Genomic DNA, 20,754 nt, shown 5'->3' with positions numbered 1-20,754 from the left:
GCTGATTGACACCCCCTGCTAGCAGCCGATTGGGCGCAAATCTGCAGGGGGCGGCATTGCACAAGCAGTTCTGGTACAGTGTATCATGTCGGACAGACATTGATAAATTGGCCCCAATATATCAGGAAAAGGACACAGCCTTACACATTTATCTATAGAGTGTATATATAATCAGAATAGCAAGTGATCCGCTAAAAATTGTGCAAACGGGTAATAGTGGCATCAATTCATATAACAAATGCCATCAATCTAGGGCTTGGTGTAGATAATAAGCTTGGCACTATATCATACAAAGCATAGTCCTAAATCACCTGATTTTAATATAAACAATCCAAATGACGACTCCTATTATTTCTGGGTTGCAGATAAGACAGGAGTAGTTGTAAACTTAAAAATAAACTTATACTGTCCTGAAAAAGTTAAAAGTAAAATGTAGATGGCATGAAATATCACAATTACAATTTCTCCAACATAGGTGTGTCCGGTCCACGGCGTCATCCTTACTTGTGGGTTATTCTCTTCCCCAACAGGAAATGGCAAAGAGCCCAGCAAAGCTGGTCACATGATCCCTCCTAGGCTCCGCCTACCCCAGTCATTCTCTTTGCCGTTGCACAGGCAACATCTCCACGGAGATGGCTAAGAGTTTTTTGGTGTTTAAATGTAGTTTTTATTCTTCAATCAAGTGTTTGTTATTTTAAAATAGTGCTGGTATGTACTATTTACTCTGAAACAGAAAAGAGAAGAAGATTTCTGTTTGTAAGAGGAAGATGATTTTAGCAAACGTTACTAAGATCGATTGCTGTTTCCACACAGGACTGTTGAGATGAAGTAACTTCAGTTGGGGGAAGCAGTTGGCAGACTTTTCTGCCTGAGGTATGACTGGCCACATTTCTAACACGACTTGGTAATGCTGGAAGGCTGTCATTTTCCCTATAGGGACCGGTAAGCCATTTTCTTAGATTAAGTAAAATAATAAAGGCTTTATAAGGGCTTAAAAAACTGGTAGACATTTTTCTGGGCTAAACGATTACTTTGCTAAGCATATTTGACAGATTATAACTCTTTATAGTTATTATAATCTTGGGGATTGTTGTTAAAAAACGGCAGGCACTGTATGGACACCTTTTTCAGATGGGGGCCTTCTCTAGTCATAGGCAGAGCCTCATTTTCGCGCCACTAATGCGCAGTTGTTTTTGGAAGTCAAGGCATGCAGATGCATGTGTGAGGAGCTAAGAACCACTGAAAAAGCTTATAGAAGGCGTCATTTGGTATCGTATTCCCCCCTGGGCTTGGTTGGGTCTCAGCAAAGCAGATTCCTGGGACTGTATAGGGGTTAAATGTAAAAACGGCTCCGGTTCCGTTATTTTAAGGGTTAAAGCTTTCAAATTTGGTGTGCAATACTTTTAAGGCTTTAAGACACTGTGGTGAAATTTTGGTGAATTTTGAACAATTGCTTCATACTTTTTCGCATATTCAGTAATAAAGTGTGTTCTGTTTAAAATTTAAAGTGACAGTAACGGTTTTATTTTAAAACGTTTTTTGTGCTTTGTTGACAAGTTTAAGCCTGTTTAACATGTCTGAACCATCAGATAAACGATGTTCTATATGTATGAAAGCCAATGTGTCTCCCCATTTAAATATATGTGATAATTGTGACATGGTGTCCAAACAAAGTAGGGACAATGATGCCACAGATAATAATAGTGCCCAAGATGATTCTTCAGATGAGGGGAGTAAGCATGGTACTGCATCACCCCCTTCTGTGTCTACACCAGTTTTGCCCCCACAAGAGGCCCCTAGTACATCTAGTGCACCAATACTTATTACTATGCAACAATTAACGGCTGTTATGGATAATTCTATTGCAAATATTTTATCTAAAATGCCTACTTATCAAAGAAAGCGCGATTGCTCTGTTTTAAACACTGAAGAGCAAGAGGACGCTGATGATAACGTTTCTGACATACCCTCACACCAATCTGAAGGGGCCAGGAGGGAGGTTTTGTCTGAGGGAGAAATTTCAGATTCAGGAAAAATTTCTCAACAAGCTGAACCTGATGTTGTAACATTTAAATTTAAATTAGAACATCTCCGCGCACTGCTTAAGGAGGTATTATCTACTCTGGATGATTGTGACAATTTGGTCATTCCAGAGAAATTATGTAAGATGGACAAGTTCCTAGAGGTTCCGGTGCCCCCCGATGTTTTTCCTATACCCAAGCGGGTGGCGGACATAGTAAACAAGGAATGGGAAAGGCCCGGCATACCTTTTGTTCCTCCCCCTATATTTAAGAAATTATTTCCTATAGTCGACCCCAGAAAGGACTTATGGCAGACAGTCCCTAAGGTCGAGGGGGCGGTCTCTACTCTAAACAAACGCACTACTATTCCCATAGAAGATAGTTGTGCTTTTAAAGATCCTATGGATAAAAAATTAGAGGGTTTGCTTAAGAAAATGTTTGTTCAGCAAGGTTACCTTCTTCAACCAATTTCATGCATTGTTCCTGTCACTACGGCAGCGTGTTTCTGGTTCAAAGAACTAGAAAAATCGCTCAATAAAGAATCTTCATATGAGGAGGTTATGGACAGAGTTCATGCACTTAAATTGGCTAACTCTTTTATTCTAGATACCGCTTTGCAATTAGCGAGATTAGCGGCGAAAAATTCAGGGTTTGCTATCGTGGCGCGCAGAGCGCTCTGGCTAAAGTCTTGGTCAGCGGATGTGTCTTCCAAGACAAAATTGCTTAACATCCCTTTCAAGGGCAAAATACTGTTTGGTCCTGATTTGAAAGATATTATTTCAGACATCACCGGAGGAAAGGGCCACGCCCTTCCTCAGGATAGGTCTTTTAAGGCTAGAAATAAGCCTAATTTTCGTCCCTTTCGCAGAAACGGACCAGCCTCTACTTCTACATCCTCTAAGCAAGAGGGTAATACTTCTCAACCCAAACCAGCCTGGAGACCGATGCAAGGCTGGAACATGGGTAAGCAGGCCAAGAAGCCTGCCGCTGCTACCAAAACAGCATGAAGGGATGGCCCCCGATCCGGGACCGGATCTGGTGGGGGGCAGACTTTCTCTCTTTGCTCAGGCCTGGGCAAGAGATGTTCAGGATCCTTGGGCACTAGAAATAGTTTCTCAAGGTTATCTCCTGGAATTCAAGGAACTACCCCCAAGGGGAAGGTTCCACAGGTCTCAATTATCTTCAAACCAAATAAAAAGACAGGCATTCTTACATTGTGTAGAAGACCTGTTAAGGATGGGAGTAATTCATCCAGTTCCAATAAGAGAACAAGGGATGGGGTTTTACTCCAACCTGTTCATAGTTCCCAAAAAAGAGGGAACATTCAGACCAATTCTAGATCTCAAGATCCTAAACAAATTTCTCAGGGTTCCATCGTTCAAAATGGAAACCATTCGAACGATCCTTCCTACCATCCAGGAAGGTCAATTTATGACCACGGTGGATTTAAAGGATGCGTACCTCCATATTCCTATCCACAAGGAACATCATCAGTTCCTAAGGTTCGCTTTTCTGGACAAGCATTACCAGTTTGTGGCACTTCCATTCGGATTAGCCACTGCTCCGAGAATTTTCACAAAGGTACTAGGGTCCCTTCTAGCGGTTCTAAGACCAAGGGGCATTGCAGTAGTACCGTACTTGGACGACATCCTGATTCAAGCGTCGTCTCTGTCAAAAGCAAAGGCTCATACGGACATCGTCCTAGCCTTTCTCAGATCTCACGGATGGAAAGTGAACATAGAAAAAAGTTCTCTTTCCCCGTCGACAAGAGTTCTCTTCTTGGGAACAATAATAGACTCCTTAGAAATGAGGATTTTTCTGACAGAGGTCAGAAAATCAAAACTTCTAAGCTCTTGTCAAGTTCTTCATTCTGTTCTTCGTCCTTCCATAGCGCAGTGCATGGAAGTAATAGGATTGATGGTTGCAGCAATGGACATAGTTCCTTTTGCACGAATTCATCTAAGACAATTACAACTGTGCATGCTCAGACAGTGGAATGGGGATTATACAGACTTGTCTCCGACGATTCAAGTAGATCAAAGGACCAGAGATTCACTCCGTTGGTGGCTAATCCTTGGACAACCTGTCACAGGGAATGAGCTTCCGCAGACCAGAGTGGGTCATTGTCACGACCGACGCCAGTCTGGTGGGCTGGGGCGCGGTCTGGGAACCCCTGAAAGCTCAGGGTCTATGGTCTCGGGAAGAATCTCTTCTCCCGATAAACATTCTGGAACTGAGAGCGATATTCAATGCCCTCAAAGCTTGGCCTCATCTAGCAAAGGCCAAATTCATAAGGTTTCAATCAGACAACATGACGACAGTTGCATATATCAACCATCAGGGGGGAACAAGGAGTTCCCTGGCGATGGAGGAAGTGACCAAGATAATTCAATGGGCGGAGGATCACTCCTGCCACTTGTCTGCAATCCACATCCCAGGAGTGGAAAATTGGGAAGCGGATTTTCTGAGTCGTCAGACATTCCATCCGGGGGAGTGGGAACTCCACCCGGAAATCTTTGCCCAAATAACTCAATTATGGGGCATTCCAGACATGGATCTGATGGCGTCTCGTCAGAACTTCAAGGTTCCTTGTTACGGGTCCAGATCCAGGGATCCCAAGGCGACTCTAGTAGATGCACTAGTAGCACCTTGGACCTTCAACCTAGCTTATGTTTTCCCACCGTTTCCTCTCATTCCCAGGCTGGTAGCCAGGATCAACCAGGAGAGGGCTTCGGTGATCTTGATAGCTCCTGCGTGGCCACGCAGGACTTGGTATGCAGACCTGGTGAATATGTCATCGGCTCCACCATGGAAGCTACCTTTGAGACAGGACCTTCTTGTTCAAGGTCCATTCGAACATCCGAATCTGGTTTCTCTCCAACTGACTGCTTGGAGATTGAACGCTTGATTTTATCAAAGCGTGGGTTTTCAGATTCTGTAATAGATACTCTGATTCAGGCTAGAAAGCCTGTGACTAGAAAAATTTACCATAAGATATGGAAAAAATATATCTGTTGGTGTGAATCTAAAGGATTCCCATGGAACAAGATAAAAATTCCTAGGATTTTATCCTTTCTGCAAGAGGGTTTGGAGAAGGGATTATCTGCAAGTTCTCTGAAGGGACAGATTTCTGCGTTATCTGTTTTACTTCACAAAAGGCTGGCAGCTGTGCCAGACGTTCAAGCGTTTGTTCAGGCTCTGGTTAGAATCAAGCCTGTTTACAGACCTTTGACTCCTCCCTGGAGTCTTAATCTAGTTCTTTCAGTTCTTCAAGGGGTTCCGTTTGAACCCTTACATTCCGTAGATATTAAGTTATTATCTTGGAAAGTTTTTTGTTTTTGGTTGCAATTTCTTCTGCTAGAAGAGTTTCAGAGTTATCTTCTCTGCAGTGTTATCCGCCCTATCTGGTGTTCCATGCAGATAAGGTGGTTTTGCGTACTAAGCCTGGTTTTCTTCCGAAAGTTGTTTCCAACAAGAATATTAACCAGGAGATAGTTGTACCTTCTTTGTGCCCGAATCCAGTTTCAAAGAAGGAACGTTTGTTACACAATTTGGACGTAGTCCGTGCTCTAAAATTCTATTTAGAGGCCACTAAAGATTTCAGACAAACTTCTTCTTTGTTTGTTGTTTATTCTGGTAAAAGGAGAGGTCAAAAAGCAACTTCTACCTCTCTTTCTTTTTGGCTTAAAAGCATTATCCGTTTGGCTTATGAGACTGCCGGACGGCAGCCTCCTGAAAGAATCACAGCTCACTCCACTAGGGCTGTGGCTTCCACATGGGCCTTCAAGAACGAGGCTTCTGTTGACCAGATATGTAAGGCAGCGACTTGGTCTTCACTGCACACTTTTGCCAAATTTTACAAATTTGATACTTTTGCTTCTGCTTTTGGGAGAAAGGTTTTGCAAGCCGTGGTGCCTTCCATTTAGGTGACCTGATTTGCTCCCTCCCTTCATCCGTGTCCTAAAGCTTTGGTATTGGTTCCCACAAGTAAGGATGACGCCGTGGACCGGACACACCTATGTTGGAGAAAACAGAATTTATGCTTACCTGATAAATTACTTTCTCCAACGGTGTGTCTGGTCCACGGCCCGCCCTGGTTTTTTTAATCAGGTCTGATGAATTATTTTCTCTAACTACAGTCACCACGGTATCATATGGTTTCTCCTATGCATATTTCCTCCTGTACGTCGGTCGAATGACTGGGGTAGGCGGAGCCTAGGAGGGATCATGTGACCAGCTTTGCTGGGCTCTTTGCCATTTCCTGTTGGGGAAGAGAATATCCCACAAGTAAGGATGACGCCGTGGACCGGACACACCGTTGGAGAAAGTAATTTATCAGGTAAGCATAAATTCTGTTTTTAATCGCCATTTTAAAAAAATAACTGTTAAACATACATTTCTCAAAATAAAATGCATTAAACTGTAAAATACAAACAAAACTAGCCGTCAAAGAGCAGTGCAGTAAATTTTTAAATGACAATAATTAGTTAAGGTTTTGACAATTTTTTTTATTGTGGCAGCAATTGCATCATGCAATTAACCGCACAGCCCTGCAATTTGAAAATCGCAAGACAAAAAAAACACGATTATTCGCAATCGCACAGCCCTAGTACCCATGGTGTAGCAAATTGGACCAAAAACTTGCTATGATTAGCCATCAAGTGGCGCTGCTATTTAGTGAGAGCAAGTATTAAACAAGAGGCAACCAAGTAGTAGCAGCTCGAGTATGATCCGGTCACTAAAATAGTTTCACAAAACTAAAAAGAATGTCATACGTTTTGGTGCAGGGCATCCATTTTAGTGCATTGCATGGGCTCTAATCCTATAAGACACATGTATCATTCTATAAACGGACAAGGTTCACATACAGGGACCCTGTCCACTTTGGAATTCAAGTAGCATGTAGTATTGGCTGCACTTATTTATCATTACACGAGTAGTAGTAGTTTGTGCAATGTTGACCCTAACTCTGCTCTTGTGCAACTATTGTGCAAGTGCAGGGCTTTTTAGTAACTCAGCTCAGTAGGGGGTGGGGGTTGGCTTAGAGGGTCAGAAGAAGCACTTTTAACCCCTTGAGTGCTAACGACGGCTCAGAGCTGTCACTAGCACTCACCTACCTTGAGAGCAATCTGGGGGCTCCCATCAACTCCCACCCCGGCGATCGGGCCTGTTTAGTGACAGGCATCGTCGGGGCTTCCCATTACGTGTGGTGACATCACGCGCAATGACGTGATGACGTCACCGCTCAACTTTATTTAAAAATGACAATGGACAAGATAGGAAAAGGGGCATGCTGCTTAGAAGCCTGTATCTCAGTCATCTACGCAGCTACAGACCCCCAAGACCCACCGTTGAAAAGTTAATCGCCTAACCTTTCCAGCTGTATAGGGATATGAGGGGGGGAAGTATTTTTTTTTTTTTTAAATAAATCCATCTTAGCACTCAAAGGGTTAAAGGAACACGAAGCCCAAAATTGATATTTAATCTTTTGGATAGAGCATATTGTTTCAAACCACTAAAAACATCAAGGTCATTCATGAAATCTTAATTACATAATTTTTTTAATTACACCTTTTTTTCTTTCTAGCTCCTGGTATTTGTAAAGCCTTGGATGAGCATTACATTTCACTACAGGGTCAGATATTGTATCTTCCTTATATTCCTTCCTGTTATCAGTTTACTTTAATCAACATATGATTCCTGGCTGTGGTTGAAAGGTTAAAGTCAACGAAGACAGACTCAGCGTATTAGTTACATAATCAGTTTGTGGAGTTATGCGCTACATTTTATGTTGAGTAGATAATCTGTTTACAGCGATGATGAGCAACGGGTGGCTTGTGTACTGCCCCAATGGTCTGGTCTGCAGCTCTATGCTACTGTCATAAGAAGTTTCATATCATATATATATATACTTTTTCTTAATAATACACCTCTCTCTGACCAAACAAGTATTCTATGAACCCCATTTTAACCACTCACATAATTGTTTTTAATGAAATTAATATGTGGCCCTTAAGAAAATGTAACTTTAAACCAAAGCTGAACCTGCTTCACTTAAAGAAACAGAGACCATGACAGTGTGCAGATGTGATTAATGAAATGCACTTAAAAGGCTGAGAGGACGCGCTAATGCTTGGGAAGATACCTTCATTTTTAAATGTATATATTTTTGTTACTTTTAAGTTTGTAGAAAATCTTAATTGCATATTTTATTTCAGGGTTGCTCAGACTTAATCATGGGGGTACAATAATGTCCTCAGTTGACTGCTATTTAGCACTCATTTACCCAAAGTGATTGATTGAATCTAAACTATCTAGGCAATTTGCTGCACTTTCACAGGAGGCTATTTATATGGCGCATACACATTTAATATTCTTGTGAACTAATTGGCTAATACTATGCTACTCATTTTCTTCTTTCCTTTTAAAATTCACTTAAGGTCAAAGCAGGGAAAATAGCCTTGTGTTTTGCATCAACATAGAGATTAAATGTTTAGTTTTGTAAAAAGATTGATGTGCGAACATCATTTACATCAGTTTGATGTCGCTGAATTTCGAAAGGTTCTAAGCCTATGCACCAAGAAAATTGCCTGCTTTATGGATTTGCATGTTTAACCAAATAAATTCCATTCACCAACCTCTGAGGTTCTGTTTTTCATAGAACTGTACAGGGCACTTGAATCTCTTTTTTACAGATTAGAATTAAAGGAGGTAAGCAAATTGCAAAAGTAGTCTAGCGCATATTAAAGGGACATTCAGGTCAAAATTTTAAATACACATAGATTAATTACATCTAGTAAAAGTTATCACTGTTTTAATGTTAACATTTATTTCTGCACGTGCATTTAAATATTGCAGCTGCTCAGATAATCAGTGGGGCTTGTATCATGTCAGCAATTAACAAATTGAGTCATTATTAGATGGTACATGCACGTTAAGCTCTCTGAGCAAGTCCTGTGTTTAAAATGCCGGTGCACGGTGCATACTTAAATACTCTTTTGAAACAGCTATAGCTTTTATTAAAAGCATTTTTGCTAATGCATGTATATTACAAAAATAATTCTGTTCAATACCAAAATGGATCCATGTGGTTTCAAACTTTGGCTAGAATATCCCTTTAACTTACAGACTGAAGCCAAAAGGTGTAAGATAAGCATATTGTGCGTGTGTAAAACAAGTAATTAGTTTAGTGTTTTCAGCTGAAGTGGACCATTTCTAGATATTACTCATGCAGTTCCGGCATCAGTCTGAATTTTAGATTCATCACACGTATGCTATCATTGCCGTGAATCTTTATACAAAGGTTAAAATGGCAACCATTCAGTGAAGCAAATAGGTATGTAGATCTCCAACAGCAATTTATTGGAAGATAATAACAGGGGGAGTAAAAAAATTAAAGAACTATATCTGCAAACCTCAGTGGTAATTTACATCAGGGGGTTCGGAAGAGTTAGTCAATATGTTGGAAATTGATCTGATGGGGGCAGAATCTAGTGGAATAATACTAATGGCTATAAGCATGCTTGTGGGTTAAAGTTCCGTGACACAAGTGATACCCTGGAGTACCATTCTTATAAGGTCATGCTTTAAAGGGGCACTGAACCCAAATTTTGACTTTCATGATTCAGATAGAGCATGCAATTTTAAGCACATTTCTAATTTACTCCTATTATAAATTTTTCTTCGTTCACTTGCTATCTTTATTTGAAAAAGAAGGCATCTAAGCTTCTTTTTTGGTTCAGTACTCTGGACAGCACTTTTTATTGGTGGATGAATTTATCCACCAATCAGCAAGAATAAGCCAGGTTATTCACCAAAAATGGGCCGGCATCTAAACTTACATTCTTGCATTTCAAATAAAGATACCAAGAGAATGAAGAAAATTTGATAATAGGAGTAAATTAGAAAGTTGCTTAAAATGTCATGCTCTATCTGAATCACGAAATAAAAAAATTGGGTTCAGTGTCCCTTTAAGTTACATGTAGACACAGCCAATGGAAAAATATTCAGTTTTTTACAAAAAGCAATGCTATTTATTCTCTTTATTTGTTCAGCTTCTGTACTGAAAATTACACACTCTCTTTCAGGAATTCAACCTTGCCCCAGTTTGATCTTCTGTATAGTGGTCATTAATGATGCTACCAATTGCTGATGTTGGAGAAGATGTTGCTCCTCGTTTGTTTTCAGTTTGTGTGTTTGCACCTTTGTGTGTTTGTGTATGGGTGTTTAGTGTTTGTGTGTGTCCGCAAATTTGTGTAGGGATGTTTTGGGCAAGCATATGAAGTGACGTATCTTGCCAAAAACCCTATTGAATTTAGCTTTTACTGTAAGGTTTTAAAGAGGACCTTATCAACCCCAGCCCAGATGGCGACCTCACATCCTCCATACATAACAGCAGTCCTGTGGTTTCTGATTATCATTTTTGTAGCTCTAGACACAAATTGGTGATAATATAATTTTGGCAGCATATATAAATACATTTCCCCATATTACTTAACCCCTTAGTGACCAGACCATTTTTCAATTTTCTTACCGTTAAGGACCAGGGCTATTTTTACATTTCTGCGGTGTTTGTGTTTAGCTGTAATTTTCCTTTTACTCATTTTCTGTACCCACACATATAATATACCGTTTTTCTCGCCATTAAATGGATTTTCTAAACATACCATTATTTTCATAATTTCTTATAATTTACTATAAAAAAACACACTTTTTCTAACTTTGACCCCCAAAATCTGTTACACATCTACAACCACAAAAAAAAACTCATGCTAAATAGTTTCTACATTTTGTCCTGAGTTTAGAAATACCCAATGTTTACATATTTTTTGCTTTTTTTGCAAGTTATAGGGCAATAAGTACAAGTAGCACTTTGCTATTTCCATTTTCCATAGCGATAGTTACATTGTAACACTGATATCTGAATAACCCTTCACATGAATACATTTTTTTTTAGTATAAAACCCAAAGTATTGATCTAGGCCCATTTTTGTATATTTCATGCCACAATTTCACCGCCAAATGCGATCAAAAAAATTGTTTAACTTTTTTACAAACTTTTTCACAAACTTTAGGTTTCTCACTGAAATTATTTACAAACAGCTTGTGCAATTATGGCACAAATGGTTGTAAATGGTTGTAAATGCTTCTCTGGGATCCTCTTTGTTCAGAAATAGCAGACATATATGGCTTTGGCGTTGCTTTTTGGTAATTCGAAGGCGCAAAATGCTGAAAGTCTGCCAGTACTAAAATAAAAGGAAATATATATTCTACTGTGTTGGATCCCCCTTAGCCCCCAACCTCCCTGATCCCCCCCCCCCCAAATAGCTCTCTAAATTCCCCCCCCTCTACCTATTTGCCGCTATCTTGGGTACTGGCAGCTCTCTGCCAGTACCCTGTTTGCAACAAAATTGGGTTTTATTTATTTTTTTGCCCTTTTTCTGTAGTGTAGCTGCCTCCCCCAAGATTTATTCCCCTCCCTCCTTCCTTTATACCCGGCGTACACTCCCTCGTATACCTCCCACCCACCAACGATCGGCACCATCGCTGGCCGATGTGGCCCTCTCAATATCAAGGCATCACTTCAATACCCTGAAACCCAGCGCTTGAAACCCCAGAGGATGTGTCAGGCACTTCCTTTGTCGTTTTTGTAGAGTGACTTTTAAATTAAAAACATTATGCATGTAATCGTTTTGTATTAAATCGATCTTTGATCATGCAAGTGGCAGCCTTCCGGGGAGATTTGTATCGTGCCTAATACGTAGAGCTATATGTAGCTCTGGAAAATGATTACCCTGTTACAAGCAAAGTGCAAGGAATTTAAAGCTACACAGAGTTACACTATGTTGTATTTTTCATTCTTTTAAAACCAAGGATAAAGACACAGATTAAAGACTCAAGGAAAAGGCACTAATCAGGACACAGAGTGTGTTTTTTTTAAATTTGTATTAATACTTGTTAATATGTTATCTTATTTTGTAAGATCATATTGTACTTCTTATTTTTTGTAATATTTCATTTTTGTACATTTGTGACTTTTTTAGCACATAGTGCATGCTTGTTTGCTGTACATGTCTGTGTATCTGAGGCATGTGTACTGTTTATAACTATAGATATAGGGTATCTATCTATTCCTAGTGTGTATGTTTTTGGTAGCTGTTTATATGTTCTACAGTATATGATAATTTATATTATAGCCAGTCACAAAAATCTGATTCACTGAGGGATTTATTGTAAATGTCTTGTTCCACAGAATTTATACCTCTCGTAATAATACCATACCTGCTTATAGCAGTAGTATATGCTATTCATGCTCTGTCAGGGATTTTATTAAAGGGACGGGGAAGTCAAATTTTATACATTCAGGATTCGGGTAGCGCATGCAATTTTGTAAAACTTTCCAATTTATTTATATTATCACATTTATCTATTTCTCTTGTTTGTTGAAACTTAGCAGCATGTACGTATCGTTGGCACTATACAGCAGCAGTATTCATGCAGTCATTTGCTTATGAGCCTACCTCAGTATGCTCTCATGGAAAGAAACTAAGTTTAAACAAAGGAAATCAAGTGAAACCTAAAATTTGACACTTATGGCCCCATGTACTTAGCAGCATAAGCTGCTCCTATGGCAGCTGCTTCTTACACAATCACAGAGAGCTTGCTCGCTCAGGGTGCTTGACCGTCCCTTCTCTCGTGATTAATCACACGAGAGAAGAGGCGGGCTTTACACGCTATTTAATCGTGTAATGACACATACGGGCAGTGGGTCATGTTTGTCCACTGCCCATATACAGCAAAGGCGAGCAGACAACTCACCTTTTAGTACATAGAGCCCTAATTGAACTTTTTTTTTATTGCATATGCTATCCTATTAATTCATTATGACTTACATGTTCCTTTTAAAGACATAATAATGCATAAAGAAAATACTCTGTGTTAGTTATATGGAAGCAATAATGTTATAATAAAATACATTATGCTTTTAACCCCAGCAGAAGTATTAAACACATAGTTAAAAAGTAAATTCCAGAGCACCAGGGCACTACTGGGCTCAAGCTGCTCACATCTGGTGAGCCAATGGCAAGAGGTGTGTATGTGTAACCACCAATCACCAGGTAGTTCCCATTAGTGCATTGTGCAAGTTAACATAGTAAATGCGGTAATAGTAATAACTTGAAAAGTGTCTTAAAATTGCTCTCTGAGCCATGAACGTTTCATTGTGACTTTTCGGTTCATATTATGTGGCAGTAATTGACTGTATCATACGGCTAGAGGTTCCTAGTGATATTTGTCCCTGTTATTATGTGCGTTATCATGGTCCTCTACATTTTCCTGTTTCTCTTTCTTTCTCACCACCCTTTCCCTACAAATTCGCTAATGCTACTTATGTTCACTGAGTATTTTCCATCTCCATTTGGCATCAAGGCCCAGCTTGCTCTATTCTGTTAGTCTGGGAAAGGATCCATGGCCTTAATAACCCCCTATTCTGTCACATTCTCTAAACTCCTTCATGTGCACTAGTTTCCAGCTTTGTGGAGTTTATTTATTTTTTGTTTTGTTTGGGATTTTTACAGATACATAGAAGTGATGGTGTAAATATATTTTGTGCATTTATTTACCTTGATATTTGGAAAAGTATACTCACAATGTTTATTGAATCTCCCTCTTACTTCCTGTATAGCTGTATCTTTATTTAAACGAACAAAGTTTAAAACGATTGCCATATTGGCCCCTAGAACACGTCACAGTGTTACATATGAGGTTATTAGACATTATTTGAATGGACAATTTAGTACAATATGAAATGTATAGTTGTGCATTATAAATTCTATTAGAAACACTTCAGTGATTTACTATTACTGTGTAGTGCGCACACAACCTGTGGAGCATACAAACATATGATATCTGCCACTACATGAAACCAGGAAATGAGAGTGCATGTGACATAACACCTGCGTTTGAAGCATGTCTGATCAGGGGCACGTGACCTTGAGCTCAGTGATCTTCAGGTCGTGGGCACAGGAGAAAGATCACATCACTTTCTTACTTTTGAGTAAGAATAAAAGGACAAACCTATTCTATACAATGAAAAACAGATTCTGAGTGAAGATGTCCTTGTGCCTTTATTAGTGGCTTATATCAGATATCCCTTAAACTGCTCTATTAAATGAGCAAAAAAAAAATCACATTTATGGCCTTGTGCATTTTCAAAAGTTCTGATTCAGCCTTTTCTATTCCATATGGTGGAAGTGGTCAAAGGGGCACCCCCCCCCCCCCCATAGACGGCTATCATCAAATGTACTTTGTTCTTTTAGTATCCTTTTGTTTATGTGTATAACCCATTGCAGCGTTATTTATGGTTAATAATGTACAAATTATATGCTGTAACGAATTAGAGCACATCGTTTTTACAGTAGAATGTTATTTTATGTTTATACTTAAAGGGACAGTAAAGTCAAAATTAAACTTAAATGGGTTGGATAGAGCATGGCATTTTTCCAACTTACTGCTACAATCAATTTTTGCTTAGTTCTTTAAGTATCCTTTGTTAAATAATAATCCTAGGTGAGCTCAGGAATGTCCACGTGTCTAGCCATCTAGTTTGCAACAATGTTAATAACAATGGCGGGGGTTTTGCCGTTTCTCTCGTTTTGCCTGGTATTTCGGGGCTGGACTGTTAAGTCAGGATCAGACTGATATGCTACAGGAAAGTTCTTCTCTGTGAAAGGCACATGTTGAGCAAAAAGAAGCTGCTCCTAGGGTGGTAACTAGCCATAGAACAAGCTATTATGCTAATGTTCGTTCCCAGTTTGAGCGCTTCTCTCTTTTTGTATATACAATGTTATACATAGTTGCAAACACTGCTGCCATAGAATGCAACAGGCACGTGCACACTCCTTAGCTCTTTTTAGCATACCTAGATGTACTTTTAAAAAAAGGATACCAAAAGAACAAAGTAAATTTGATAGAATTAAATTGGAAAGCTGTTTAAAATTGCACGCCCTATCAGAATTAAATTGTATTTTCACTTAACGATGTGACAGTCACATTTTCCATTGTTGTTTTATTTATATGGGGTTGATGCCAGAGAATAGGTTGGGCGCCTTCCTTGAACCCTCCCAGGCAGAGGCAAAATAAATTGTGTAGATGGGGGAATTACATTGGGCTTTACCCACAGCTGGATTTCTGACTTTACCCGTAACACATAAAATGTGAACACAAATCCTTTAGTTGACACGCTGTGGCCCCAGTACCTGATTGCTTATTACTGGCCACTATTTTTTATTAGAAAAAAATTAAATATATATACACTATATTGAACAGCATCATGGTAAATAATAATAAAGCTCTTTGTGCCTTAAAGAGAGGGAGCTTCACTTCCACTAACAAGGCCTTTCACATATGTTTAATTTATAATACATCCCTGAGCAGGAATTACGTCAGAAAAATGATATATTTAGAGTACGAAGGATCCCTCTTTTGTAAGACTGTGCATTAATCTAAATATATTGTCCACTTGCAAGGTTTGTTTTGGCAAAGGGAAGAAATATAATGTGTGCATATGTATGTGTTATATTTAATTTTATATTTATAATATAAATATTTTTATTTATTTTATTTTTATTTGTTTATTTTGCAGAAACTGTTCCAAAAGGAAAACGTTTTGCAGACGCCTATAGCTCACTTGAGACAGTGTCAACAAGTTTTCCCCTCATGGAGTGATAAGAAAAAAAAAAAGGACTTTTTAAACTTCCTTCACTTGAACTTTGAAAGAGAAGATCTTATTGAGGAGAGACGAAAAGAAGACCAAACTGGAAGGCTCTGAAAATATGAGTGAATTTTGGCACAAGTTGGGTTGTTGTGTTGTAGAGAAACCTCAACCAGTAAGTATTATATTGCGCATGCTCTGAGCACTGTTAAAGGGACAGTCTAGTCAAAATTAAACTGATAATTCCAATAGGGCATGCAATTTTAAAGACTTTCCAATTTACTTTTATCATCAAATTTGCTTTGCTCTTTTGGTTTTCTTTGTGGAAAGCTAAACCTAGGTAGGTTCATATGCTAATTTCTAAGCTGTTGAACTGCCACTTATCTCATTTTGACAGTTAGACACTGCTAGTTCATCTGTGTCATATAGATAACATTGTGTTTCCTCCCGTGGAGTTATTTAAGAGTCAGCACTGATTGGCTAAAATGCATATCTGTCAAAAGAACTCTGATAAAGGGCAGTCTGCAGAGGCTTAGAAACAAGGTAATAACAGAGGTTAAAAGTATATTTATATAACCGTGTTGGTTATGCAAAACTGGGGAATGGGTAATAAAGGGATTATCTATCTTGTTAAACAATAACAATTTTGGAGTAGACTGTCCATTTAAATAGTGCTGATGATCATATACAAATACTTTATCTATTGTATTACTTAATTGCTTTATAGAAATTCAAAGTGAGAGAAGTTAACAGATTCTGAGATTTTTTTTTTTATATTACAAACAAAAAACAAATTTCCACAAAATGATGTTCATGGAATAAAAAAAGATATATAGACCTAGAAACTAGCAGCCAGATATTCTTACTTGTTAATTGTGTGTGCGCGCATTTTTGATATACGTGTCTATAGTAATGTGCGTGTGTACAATTTATGTGTATGCACAACAATGTGCGTGTGCAATTTATATATATATATATGTGTATATATAACAATGTGCGTGTGCAATTTATATATATATATATGTGTATATATAACAATGTGCGTGTGCAATTTATATATGTGTATATATAACAATGAGCGTGTGCAATTTATATATGTGTATGTACAACAAGGTGCATGTGCAATTTTATATATGTGTATATATAACAATGTGTGTGTGCAATTTATATATTTGTATATATAACAATGTGCGTGTGCAATTTATATATGTGTATATATAACAATGTGCTGTGCGTGTGTGCAACTTATAGTCATGTGAAAAAGAAAGTACAGGTAGCCCTCAGTTTACGCCGGGGTTAGGTTCTAGAAGGAATGGTTGTAAATCGAAACCCAGTTTATAATGTAAGTCAATGGGAAGTGAGGGAGTTAGGTTCCTGGCCCCTCTCAAAATTGGCATAAGTAACACCTAATACATTATTCTTAAAGCTTTGAAATGAAGACTTTAAATGCTAAACAGCATTATAAACCTAATTAAATAATCACACAACACAGACTTCACTTTTTCTGAAAACATTTCTCTCTATGCATTCCAATCTGGACTGATTTATAGACAGGAAGATCTTGTTCCTTTGAAATCTGCTCAATAGCTCAGGTCTGGTTAAACTGATTCATTTCATCTTGCTTGACTTTGCTACAATACAAGCGGACAGCTCTACCTACTGGCTATTTTAATCAATGCACTGCTTCTCAATGCTTTTCAATAGCAGTCACATGACTGGAAAAAAAGGTTGTTATTCTGAAACGGTGCAAATTGAACCGTTGTAAACCGAGGGCCACCTGTACACCCTCTTTGAATTCTATGGTTTTCATATATCAGGGCATAATAAAAATCATCTGGTCCTTAGCAGGTCTTAAAACGAGGTAAATACAACCTTGGATGAATAGCAACACATGACATATTACACTGTGTCATGATTTATTAAACAAAATGAAAGCCAAAATTGTGGCCCACTGTTCTTTACAACGTTGCTTCAGTTCATTGGGGACTGCGTGCCCGTTTGCGGGCAAATGATAAATTAGCGCTCCACTTGTAATCTGGCCCTATATGTGAATATATTTGCTGAATATAAGTATTGCTTTTGGGCTCAATGTACTACTAAGCGGCATAATGCTTTTGAGCCCTTGCGGGGCAGGATCACACAGGTTAGCCGGCTTCCCACAATTTAAGAAGCAGCGGTCACCAGACCATTGTGTCTTACACTCTCTGCCATCTCTTAGATGGTGTATTGAAATCACCCCGAACACACAGGCCCTTCTATTTCACGTTTGGTCAAGCGAGAGAAGGGGCTCATTAAAATAAGCATGTAATGGTGCATACAGGCAGCAGACATACAGGGTTCGCTCCCCATTCAATGCGAAGCCAGTTGGACAGGTTCTCAAGTTGAGAACTTTGTCCGCACTGCCCTTTATCAGTTCTGTATGCCTTTAACAAACCAGCAGTCTAATACATTGCTTTAAAAGTACATTAAATACCTCTTGCCTTTTTGTAAAAAATTTGATTTTCCCGCACATCCTGGAGAGGCCAAAAATCAATTTTTGTAATTTGCAAATGTTGCAGACGCACCATTTTAAAAATCTGAGTTACAGATTTAACTTTTGGGCCTTTCTATGAAGCGTAGGACAAAGCAAAATATTTCCACAAAAGCAAGAGGTGTTTAGTGTTCCTTTTTTTAGGTTTTAGAAAAAAATAATCTGTATAGAAAATGCAATATGCTGCTTTTAAGTTTTCAGTAAAATATTATTTAAATACTAAAAAACAGCTAAGCTAGGTAATGATTTATAAACATGTTGTTGAGGGGTTCTTCTATGTAAGTAATGTGCATCTTTCACTCAAGCTGACAGGAAGAGGAGAATATGTGGTGAAAACAGGAAAGCCCAACCCCACTAACATTGACAGCTACCAACTGTACATATATATATATTTTACTTTCCACTTTTTGGTAAGTTAAAGGGACATAAAACATATTTTCTTTCTCAGTTCAGATATAGATATCAAATAGCAGCCAGGGGGCGCTGAAGGTCTAAAACACCAAGATGTATACATTCACAATACCAATAATAGTACAAATCAATAAGACTAGGATAGTAAACATAAAATCAAATATACATTGAGGAAACAACTCTCATGTGACAGTAAAGGCCTGTGATCAATCCGTCCAAACTTCAGAGGTAAAGGTCCCAGATTGTCACAATTTGGCTGCACTACTTCTTCCAATCATCTCGATCCAGTCCTGTAAACAACCATGAAAATAGCTGCGGCTCTCTAATTTTGATTGTTCTTCAATTCCGATATAGCATACAAATATAAAGAACTTTCCAATTTACTTTTCTTATCTAATTTGCTTCCTTATCTTGGTATGTTTTGTTGAAAAGCATACCTAGGTAGGCTTAGGAGCAGCAATGCACTAGTGGGAGCTGCTGATTGGTGGATGCACATATATGCCTCTTGTCATTGGCTAACCAGATGTGTTCTGCTAACATCCAGTAGTGTATTGCTTTCAATAAAGGATACCAAGAGAATGAAGCACATTTGATAATAGAGGTAGACCGGAATGTTGTTGTTTAAAATTCCATCTGAATAATGAAAGAAGAATGTTGGGTTTCCGAAAATTTTACGTCAAAGTGTGAAAATAGGTCAACTTAATGGTAAATGGTAAATAAAATATTTCAGACAATCCTCTTGACAAATGTATACAGGAAACATCAACATTTTCTTTTGTGATTCGAATAGAACATATAATGTTATTCAACTTTCCAAGTTACCTCTATCAAATTTGCTTCATTCTCTTGTAATCCTTTGCAGCTAACACATCAAACTAGCCAATCACAAGAGACAAATGTGTGCAGGCACCAATCAGCAGCTGGCACCCACTAGTGTAGGATATGTGTTTATTTTTTTCCAACAAGGGATACTAAGAGAACAAAGCACATTTGAAAATAGGCGTGAATTTAAAATTGTCCTAAAATTACATGCTCAATCAGAATCATGGAAATTTAATTTTGACTTTCCTATCCCTTTAATGAGGCTTTTTTTTTTTTTTTTTTTTTTACAAATGCCTCTTTTACTTCTGTATTGGAAGATTTCCATCACACTTAAAGCCAACATTAGGGTAGTTCTCTTTCTCTGGTGGTGATAAACCCACTTACATATCTCTTTTCAATTTCTTTGATTAAAAAGAAGAAATAGTCTGTGATAAATATAATAGAGGGCACTTACAAACCGTGATATCTTTAGGGCAAATCTTGACAAACTTGTTTAAAATATAGAACACATACTTGTGCAGTTTTCCTGGTGGGTGTGTGTATTTTATGTGTATAATTATAGATTCCTATAAAACACCATGTTTGGTATTACCCAATTTTTTGCAGATTTTTCTCTTGAGTTCACACTGAACTAGTCTGATGGATTTCCTGGTTGCGAGTTGACTCACAGAAATGCCGCTTTTATGACAGAATTGCACTTCACGGCTGCTCTCCGCTACACCCGAGTCTGAAGTACCCCCCACTGTAATCTTAATCATATATATGAGGCATTTTGTCCAGTCCTTTCACTGATTGCCCAAAACGTGTAATTAATTGGAAACTAAAATGGTGGCACTGTCTTTCAAAAACAAAAACTCTTTATTCAAACATTTTTTAAAGAGTTAAAGACGAGATACAATAAAATACCCCCACATACTCATTTTTATCTCCTTAAAGGGACACTGAACCCACATTTTTTCTTTGATGATTCAGATAGAGCATGAAATTTTAAGCAACTTTCTAATTTACTCCTATTATCAATTTTTATTAATTCTCTTGGTATCTTTGTTTGAAATGCAAGAATGTAAGTTTAGATGTCGGCCCATTTTTGGTGAACAACCTGGGTTGTTCTTGCTGATTGGTGGATAAATTCATCCACCAATAAAAAGTGCTGTCCAGAGTTCTAACCCCCCAAAAAAAGCTTAGATTTAGGAGTAAATTAGAAAGTTGCTTAAAATTACATGCTCTATCTGAATCACGAAAGAAAAAAATTTGGGTTC

At 38.3% G+C, this 20,754-nt stretch overlaps 1 protein-coding gene across 1 annotated transcript in view; it reads left to right on the top strand.

Annotated features, from left to right (window-relative positions):
- CDC42SE1 (CDC42 small effector 1) overlaps positions 1–20,754 on the top strand; it is a 163,041-nt gene that overhangs the window by 97,192 nt on the left and 45,095 nt on the right. The window contains exon 2 of the mRNA XM_053704879.1: positions 15,664–15,907. Coding sequence (XP_053560854.1) covers positions 15,854–15,907 — 54 coding nt within the window. The 5' untranslated portion in view covers positions 15,664–15,853. The remainder of the gene's footprint in view (positions 1–15,663; positions 15,908–20,754) is intronic.

The sequence above is a fragment of the Bombina bombina genome, chromosome 1 (genome assembly GCF_027579735.1).
Source record: "Bombina bombina isolate aBomBom1 chromosome 1, aBomBom1.pri, whole genome shotgun sequence".
In the NCBI taxonomy this organism is placed as follows: domain Eukaryota; kingdom Metazoa; phylum Chordata; class Amphibia; order Anura; family Bombinatoridae; genus Bombina; species Bombina bombina.
This window is presented reverse-complemented; position numbering and strand designations above follow the sequence as displayed.